This window comes from Pyxicephalus adspersus, chromosome 1, assembly GCF_032062135.1.
Source record: "Pyxicephalus adspersus chromosome 1, UCB_Pads_2.0, whole genome shotgun sequence".
In the NCBI taxonomy this organism is placed as follows: domain Eukaryota; kingdom Metazoa; phylum Chordata; class Amphibia; order Anura; family Pyxicephalidae; genus Pyxicephalus; species Pyxicephalus adspersus.
In genome coordinates this window covers 3628318-3638032 of record NC_092858.1, presented here as the reverse complement: position 1 = coordinate 3638032, position 9715 = coordinate 3628318, and the positions used below count along the sequence as shown (strand labels likewise).

The window sequence follows — 9715 nt, the reverse complement described above, 5'->3', positions numbered from 1 at the left end:
ATTCCTGCTCCAAAAAGAGGGAGACATCCGACCAGTCGTCCTCCCTGAATAACGAGGAGAGAAAACCATTTCCAGCGGCCCCACTATGCAGTGCCAATGAGCTTGAACCAACCGCTCTACCCGGCTTCATTGAAGAGAAAATCCATCGGACCAGACTGAGTCTGGACTCCTTTGAAGTACAGGGGATTATCGGAGAAGGAGGTTTTGGCAAGGTAAGTGCTGAGTTATCCCTATGGGTTCTATCACATATATTGCCCTCTAGGCATATTGCTCTTTGTGTAAGGGAAATTAATCTCTTTGATAACCACGTTAAATGACATACTAGGGAACTAGGGGTGGTGGGTGCTTGTATTTAATAGCTTTATTCTAACTCTCCATTTCCTGTAGGTGGCACTGGTAACCCATCCCGCCAGTGACAAGGAACTGGCCATGAAGATGGTGAGGAAACATAGAGATCCCGTCGGTACGCTGACAGAGCGCCATGTGCTGCAAATTACTAGAAATAGTCCCTTTACCACCAATCTCTATGGCACCTTCCAGACAGAGGTAAGTGTCCATTATCATATACTTTCTGCTTTCATTGTATATCCTATGTGCAGTTCTGGAGTCAGAGCAAAGGTGACATCATTGGTCATCACCTGGCTCCTGTGACTCCTCACCTGCATGTCATATAAGTGGTGATGCCGTGTTTGTATAACTAACCCGCTAACTCTTTTTCTTTTATTTTTACACAGCAACATCTATTCTTTGTCATGGAATACATGTCTGGAGGTGATTTGATGGAACTGACAGAGAGGGTTGCTCCATTCGAAGAGGACTTTCTAAGGTAAGATTGATAACCGGTTTCCCTAGAGTTCTGGGAAGTTGGGGGACAGTCAGTTACATAGTTGGGCCCTTGCAACCAAAGTCTAGTTCCTCCATACACCTATACATCTGCTGCTAGTGGGATTAGAACATAACATGTGTAATAATATTTGGAAATAGGAACTCTTAGTTAGTTTACATAAAGAGAGGACTCTGATATTAGTAGATTGGTTGCAGAACTAGCTAGTGCTATATAAATCCTGTTTAATAATAATAATATTAATAATAACTAGCAGTTCAGGGCATTTTTTTGGCCCCTGAGGTATGTGACTGTCATGGCTGCAGGCACCCTCACATCCATAGTCAGATGGCAGCATTGTTTGATGTAATTGATCTGAGTAAAATCCATAACCAGGTGAAATCATCAGATGTCCTGATAGGGGTTTAGAATATACTTTAGAATATATCTCTAGTGCAGTGTTGCCTATTATTTATGTAATTAGTCAGCAAAGCTAACACATGCCATATTTGTTCCCCTTAGATTCTACGCCGCAGAGATTATCCTCAGATCCAAGTCATTACTACGATGAAACTTTAGTAACTGTACAAGCAGATGAAGAACATCTAACCAGCCCTGTACTCCACTACAGCCTTAACTCCAGCTGTTTCATCACCATCAACAGCAAACGCACTGGTTGTTTATATATTATCTTTAATAAAAAAATCATATTTAGTTTATGTGTTTTGTGTAATTATTATGAATTGTTTATATTAGCTCAGCTCAGAGATACTAACATGAGCAAATAATGGAACAGCAGAGTTCCTATCCTCAGGCCTAAGTCAATACTACGCCATCTCCCACTAAAACAACAAACCATAACACTTATATAGAATAATCTCTTACTGAAAGCGGACTGTTTTGAAGAATGGAGGTAATATCTTAATCCATACTAACAAATACCTATTCATCCTGGTGCTATGATATACAGCTTAGTTGCTGGGACTGTGGGACCACAAAGTGATCACAGGTCAGATACAAGACTGGACTACAAGAACTCTGCAAAGCCACAAATCCAAATGGAACTCCGAGAGAGGACTAAACCAATCACCGAGGCACAGCAAGAAGAACCGCTGCCTCCATGGTTAGGCCTCCATTTACCCCTCCACCATAACCACCACATGACTAATACCAGCCAATGGCAAATGTCCAATGACAGCTAATCAGAGGAATGACACCGGGGATGGTGGTGGAATTACATAGTGTGGTTGGGGATTGAGAGGAGCATTGCTGTATCCAGTCAGACAATCATGGATAGCAAGCATGCAAGTCTTACCTGGCCGCATTGTCCATTGACAGCAACCACATAGGTGTACATTTAATGTCACATACGGATACGAAGTAACCAGCAATATCAATTAACGCTGAATATAAGCATATGAACTACCGACTAGGAGTGTGGAGTCAGATGTGCATATGCTTATATTTAGGGTTATTTGTTGTTGCTTCTTACTCTGTATACCTATGTGACTCTGGCTGCTAATAGCCATGTGGTGGTTATGGGGGGAGGTTTAAATGAAGACATAACCATGGGGGCAGAAGTTCATCTTCCCCTGCCTCAGTGATTGGTTTAGTCCTCTTAGGGAGTTTCATTTGGATTTGCAGCTTGCATTGTTTTTGTAGTCCAGCCTTGTATCTGACCTGTGACCATGTTGTGGTTCTGCGGTCCTAAACCCTATATCCTAAATATGAGGATTAACAGGTATTTGTTAGCATGGATTAAGATATGTTTACCTCTCATTAGCGGTTGTTTTATTGACTGGCTCAATACCACGTCAGCTAAGATTAGAATGAACATTGCAGTACAAAAGGTTTTTTGTATTTTTCTTATCTGACTTTTTGTATTTCAATATTGTGAGCCTTGTGAGCCTCCCAATTAATGGCCGGAGATGTATCATTCGCTATATTAATCTGAAAATAAGTGGTCAACAAAGACTCTATTTCACCCTTCACCATGTTATCAGAGATAAAACTCTCGTTAAATCTCCACCTAAACCCAGGTTGCGGTCTGCTAAAACCCTTCAAGTATAAGGCCAGGGGGTCATGATCCGACCATGGAGTCGACAAAATTCGAGCCCCAATTAAGTTGGGTAGCATATGGGACTGGATAAAGCCATGGTCTATGCGGGAGTACTGTTCGTGGGCTGACGAGTAATAGGTGTAATCCCTAACCGAAGGGTTCATCTCCCTCCAACCATCCACTAAGTCAAACTTTCTCAGCAAAAGCGAGAGGTTGTGGCTTTTTTTTGGAGGATCCCTATATCTGCTAAGTTTAGATTTATCCAAAATGTGATCCAAGGCCAAGTTGGAGTCACCTAGTAGGATCAAGGAACCTTTCACTTTAGGCCAAATCTCCTCCAAAAGAGCATAAAAAAGGGACCAACCTAGTCCCAGGGCCCAAGGAGCAGCCCCAACCCCTGTGCCTTTAGGAGCTCCCAAGAACTCCATCTCGGCAGGGAAAGTCCCTCCGGGCCAAATCAAATAAATACGACCCGAACTGGATTCCCTGTAATATGAGGGCATGTGTAACCCCCCGGATCCCCACTCCCCCACCGAAGTAAACTTTGAGACATAAAATACCCTCAACAACTCTACTCAAAATTCCAAACATTGCTGAGCAGGGCTACAATATGCTTGAGGTAGGCTCGGCAGCCATTAAATAAACATACCATCACATCAATAAATTTGAATAGGATAAGAAAGGCATATGCAGCGGTAAAACAGGAAATGTAATAACATGACCATATGACTCATCATTAACTAAACAACATAGCTCCCCCCTTTGGGGAAACAGCAAACGAAAGATCCAAGGATGGGGGGCAGCAGTATCAGCCGATTCCCCGACCCAATCCGGTCATAAAAGTAGAATCCCCAAAAGTCTACTTGTAAACTTGCGAAGACATATAGTTAAAAGATAAAAATAAAAAATAAAACAGCATCGCGTCCATTTTAAATGTTCATGGTGTTTTCTGCAGCTGTTTCCCCGTTGCCTTGGTTTTATTCCACAGTGGATACAAGGACGTGGACGCCTCCTTGTCTGGGGACGGCTGTAGTTCTGCTCTCTGGAGTAAGTCCAGATCAGAAGTTGTTCCCCTTCCGCAAAAGACGAAAAGGAGAAACTTTTCCCTTGTAGCTGAAAAATCAATTTCAAGGGGAAGGCCCATCTATATCTAATCTTATGGTCGATCAGAACTTGCAATAGCGGCTTAAGGGCTCTCCTACGTTGTATAGTAAATGGCGTTATATCCGAGAAGATTTGTATCCGGTGACCCTCCATCTCGATCAATTCCAAACCCCTGGTCACTTTCAAACGCGCCTCTTTAGTAGTAAAGTAGTGAGGTTTAACAATTACATCCCTGGGAGGGCCATCCTGTTTGGGGGCCACCAAAGCTCTGTGTGCCCTATCAAGTAATAATTCTAACTCTGGTAATTCAGGTAGAAGATTATGCAGGAAGCGCCTTACTGCCTCTGTAATATCTTTAACCGATTCTGGGAGGCCCCTAATCCTGAAGTTGTTTCTGCGGGATCTGTTTTCCATGTCATCAAGCTTAATCTGCATGGCGTCCAGCTGATCGTGTAATATCTCCTTAGAATTCTGATTAACACAGGACACTGTCTCATCAACTTTTTTCTCAAATATATCAATTTGCGCACCCAAGGACTGTAAGTCCTGTCGCACTTCAGAGGTAATCTTCTCTGTGACTTTTGCTAACTCGGATTGCTAAAGGCCAGCCAAATTCAAATACAGCCTGTTTTCTGCTTCCGGGAGTAAAGAGGGGGGAGAGCATGCAGAAGGTTCCTGCATTAACACAGAATATCTGGAGCCCTGATCAAAATGTTGCAGGTCATGGCTGGATAACAAAGAATCCTCTCCCTGCAAACTTGTACAGCTCAGAAGCACAGGAGAGTGTCCTGGAGAGGGGGGTTGCTGAATAGGCTGGGAGCTAGAGACATCTTGGTCAGAATGGGCAGTCACTGGAGAGAGCTGGGGCAGGAATCTCTCCCCTCTCTTGTCCCCTATATCCCGGCTCATACCTGTGTGGGGGCCGCTTTCTCCCCTCAGCCCTGCTGGAGCCTCCTCTCCACGCTGCTCCCTGCTGGCCGCCATCTTGAGAGCCGGGCGAGCCGGCTGAGATCGCGATATGCGATCCTTCTGCTTTGCGCCAGCCTTCCCCACCATCATGCCTAGAAGCCCGGAGGATCCAGGAACACAGGCCACCCGCGGAGAAAGTGGCTGCCGAACAGATCTGCTGCGGGGAACTGTAAAAGGCATCCGGGGAGCACCGAGCCGTTCAGCAGGAAACCGGCATGAACGGGCGGCGCATGCGCACTCCTTATCTGACTTTTTGAGTCAAACGGTTTATAATCGAGTGTAATAGATGATCCTAGTTGATTCCTGACTCGATTTATCAACTCACATTAAGCAAGAAATTATTCTATGGAAGTGTTATGGTGTGGCATAGCTTTATAATATTTAGGTATATATTGTTAGTTCCTTTTGTTAGTGGTTGCATACTATTTAGTTGGATTATGTAAATATTTATGATGTTTAAATAATAATGTGGATATATCCTGTATTGAGTGGTTATTTTGTTGTCACAATTTATGTTATTAGTAGACGTCCTGATAAAGTCATCGAAACGCACCGAGGTGACTGCAATTATAATGTAGAAAGATCTTTTCCTTGATTGCTCTAATAAATGCCTGGATGGCAAATTTCATACCTTAGATGTTGGCTTTCTAATGTATTTATGTGTTTTTTGACATTCTTTATATATGTTTGAAAAAAATTGTTATGTTTGAGGTAAATTATTGGAAACAGAGCAATAAATAATGATAAAACAAACCTTACATGAAGTTCTAACCAAACATTAATAAAAAGAAGTAGGTTGGGGGGTAGCCCTCGCTATGATAGGATTGGGGTGTGGTGGAGTTACAAAAGCCCAGCCAAGGATTCCAGATGAGTTCGAAGGCATTAGGATTGTCTTTAGGAATACTGATAAGTTTGTCATTCATTATAATCCAGTTGAGCTGTAACTAAATCACTGAAAAGGTGATTTTAGGAGACCTTCGGGACTTTGCAAGGGCAATGCGTGCTGCTAATAAAATGTCAATATTTTTGGGTAGAGGGAAACCAAACCTTTAGCCAACACCCCTGAGTAACCAGGTATGACCCCAAGATGGGTTCCATAGAGCCAACATTCCAACAGCATAGTTCTATCATTCAGCTCCACCAGAGACACATTTACAGATATTTTAGGGAAGTTACTAGCTATCTCATACCATTTCAACAGATTCCATGTCTTCCCCAGATCATTTTCCCAGGAGCTCATATAAGTAAGTTAAGAAGATGGAGATGAGAGAGCCCAGTATAGAAAAGATATTTGGCCTTTAGAAGCCTCCAGTGATTTGTACTAGTTATTTAGGATGACAATCAAAAATCCGTCCATCGATAATCCGGACCCTCCAGTTTCCCAGCATAATAAGCCCTTGCATTCTCACGGAGGAAGAAACTGATTTTATTTGGGTGTAGTTCTGTCAGCTAATACATTATAAATACAGGAAATTCAAAAATCCGGAATTTTCGGAAATTCGGCACTCCTCAGGTCCGGAGGTTGCTGGATTTTTGAATGTCAGCCTGTATATACATACACACACATCTCTTACCACTTGAGTAGTTGCAAATTGAAGTTAACCAATTAGGTCTCATAGAGCTCCAGGTCCAGATAGCATTGATATCTGTATATTGGAAAGTATTGGTCAATGTTATTGGAAAGTATTGGTCAATAGTGGTGGAAGTTTTGTCAAAAATTATATGAAAACAATTAGAGGATTAGTAAGGGCAATTAAGGCATCAGGTCCATGTTGTACATAGGACACCTATGAGTAAAGTGACAGATATGAGGCCATTTGTAATGTATGAAGTGTTTAATGATGACACAGTACAAGGAAAGGTTTTTTACCTTGAGAGTTTCCTTTGTATGGAGATGGTTGTAGGGAAAAATATATCTATAAGTGAAATGACAAAAATAATTGTTCAGTTGTTGCAACGTAAAGGTTGCTATATAAAGGTTATTGGGACAATGGTGCAATAAGAAGAGAGAAGTTTACCTTTTTGATTAAAGATAGGAATCAAATGGAGATCTGTGCTCTTATGAAGCAGCCAGAGGAAAAAAAATCCACCAGATAGAGGAGTTTGGGGCGGGTTGTACGGAGTCCAGCTTTAGTACGAGCTCCGTACAGAGCCTGAACATAAAAATGAATGTCCTCCATAAAAACGAATCCTCTAATTATTTTCATCTTATTTATTTTCCAATTATCCCTGGGCTGACATAGAGGATTCCCTCTGGCTGCAGGAGAACTATCTGTCCCGCTGGCAGGGCCCGTACAGAGATCCGGATAGTGTCGGCAGGGCGGTTGGCCTCCTCAGTGTGAGGTGACCATATGGGGGGATTAGGAAAAAACCCGGGGGGATGTAGGAGAAACTCCCCGGATAGCGTAAGCGCCTGCCCTTAAGTCTCCCTGGGTGCAGAGGGACATCTAAGAAAAACTGAATTATTTGAAAGAACAGAAGTTGTATTGACTCCAATTGTGTGCCTGAGATCCCTTAAATTGTGTGTCTGTAGATGTTCATGAATGATATTTCTGATTGCAAGATAACAAAATGATCAAGGTCCCGGTCATTGCTAAAATAGAATATAGAACTATGGAACCTCATGGTACCTATGGTCAGCTTGTAATGTGACTGCAGAAAGCCCATAAAGATTTGCAGGTATACCTCCCAATATGTGGAAATAGGGAAAAGGGAAGCCTAAAGAGTACAAACGCTGCACCCCTGACACCCCATGCTAAATGAATATGTAAACAATTCATGTTTAAACTGACATTTTATTCACAACTATTACCTTTTTTTAAATTATGTATCATACAGCAAAGTAATATAGACCGATGTGAGATGATGTAGCATGGTGGGTCTTGTAGCTCTACAAATGTGGTTCTTCTGATCTCCCCCCAGTGACTTCCCAACCCCAGCACACATGGGGTTTTGCCTAGTTTTGGTAGGTGAGGGGCAAACTGGGCCATTTCTCAGGCCCCCTCCCCCTCCTCACCCCAAAAACAGAACAGCAAGGGTTGCATGAAGCTGGATTGCTATGCATTTGGGGCCCCACTTCATATTTTCCCAGGGCCCCATTTGAAGGTTTTCTGGCTGTGTGCAGAGAGTGTCATGGCTGCTTGTGTACTCAGGAGGGCCCCTGGCTAGACAAACAAGTGTGTGTGTGAGTGCAGAACTGTCCTACCTGAAGTCACAGAGGGCTCCATGGAGTGGTCTCCATGAGGATTGTACAGTAGAACATGATGGTCGTCTCGGCCCTGTTGGATTGAGTGCGATGGTCCCAGCTGGGACTTGTAGTTCCATGGTAGCAGGAGGCCCAGAACCTAGAAGCTGGGTTACATTGTACTCAGAGCACTACAAGTGCCAGCATGCAGATACATTTTTATTATTATCTTCTATTTTTAAAAGGAATTATTCTGCGGCCTAGCACACCTCAAATCCAAAATGTAATTTTCTATGTCACCAAGGAAACCAGGAAGTAAACAAGGGGGCGGGGCTTCTGGTAGTTGTTTACAACTGCTAGTGTGGATTGGAGGGGTGCTAGGCCGCAGTGAGCAAATCTCTGTAGCTGAACATCCCAGGTGAGGGGTCCAATTTAGTTTTTTGATTGACTTCCAGGGGTGAGCACCATGAGACCTATAATTGTATTTATAAGTGTTGGCGCTGTCATGAATTAGGTAACAAGGAAATGGACAAGTAGAAAAATATGACCATAGAATTCACCACCAGCAAAATTCAGAGGAACTGACTGGGGGAATCATTTATAAATAGAGCCCCATATATCTAATCAATTGATCATCAATAATTAACAAACATATACACGCTTCAAAAAACTGAACTATATTGTTAAAAGAAAAAAAATGCTGGGTTCTTTATTGCAGTAAGGACAGGAGATGTCCATTCTGCATTCAAAAATAAAGATGAGATGAGAGGCGACCTCTTCTTCCAGGTCCAGGGTCTTCAGCCAGGATTCTGATTGGCTAGGCCAGAATAAAATCAGGGGTGTAGTTTTAAAATAAGAAGAGGAGGCATGGTAATAGTGAAGGCTATCCATGGCGAGCGTGCAGGGAGAGCCTGTACGGGGTCAGGGGTCCATTACCAATCTCCCACTACACCCCTGAACAAAAGGCAGGTAAGTTCATTTTATTGCAGAAGGGACATTGCCTGTCCCTTGCTTAATATACAATCTGCATGCCCTCAGTTTTTGTGTTTTTACAGTTTAGTTCCAAGTAATTCGGATTACAAATTGCTACAAATATGTTGTCTTATTATCAGCCAAATATATTTTGTATTAAAAAGTCACAGCATGGACTTCTATATTGATTATAAAACATTGCATATCACTAATTGTAGTTACATCCTTAGCCAGTAGGGGGCACCCTGAATCTTGTTTCAGATGCTTGCTGACCTTAGCTGCTTTGTTTGATTTGGGATAGATAATGACAAATAAACAGAGGAAAATATTTGGGGTTTAAATTCTTTTTAAAATACAAAGAGCTGTAAGGAATTTTACAAATAGGAACAGAGTTCACTCTACTATGAGCAGCAGCACCCACCGTGCCTGAGAAGCAGCTGAACCCCCAGGCAGAATGAAATATTCCCATTAATGTGACACATTGGGCTCTATTTATGAATGATTCCCCTGTCAATTCATCTGAATTCACTGTTATATGTATATGCAATGCTATATGTATAAATGAAAATTCTGAATGAATCTAGAGTGAATAAATAGAGCTCAT

At 42.4% G+C, this 9715-nt stretch overlaps 1 protein-coding gene across 1 annotated transcript in view; it reads left to right on the top strand.

Annotated features, from left to right (window-relative positions):
* The first annotated feature begins 12 nt into the window (after positions 1-12).
* Positions 13-9715, top strand: part of LOC140323618 (protein kinase C delta type-like) — a 95350-nt gene continuing 85647 nt past the window's right edge. The window contains exons 1-3 of the mRNA XM_072400846.1: positions 13-212; positions 388-546; positions 735-826. Coding sequence (XP_072256947.1) covers positions 430-546; positions 735-826 — 209 coding nt within the window. The 5' untranslated portion in view covers positions 13-212; positions 388-429. The remainder of the gene's footprint in view (positions 213-387; positions 547-734; positions 827-9715) is intronic.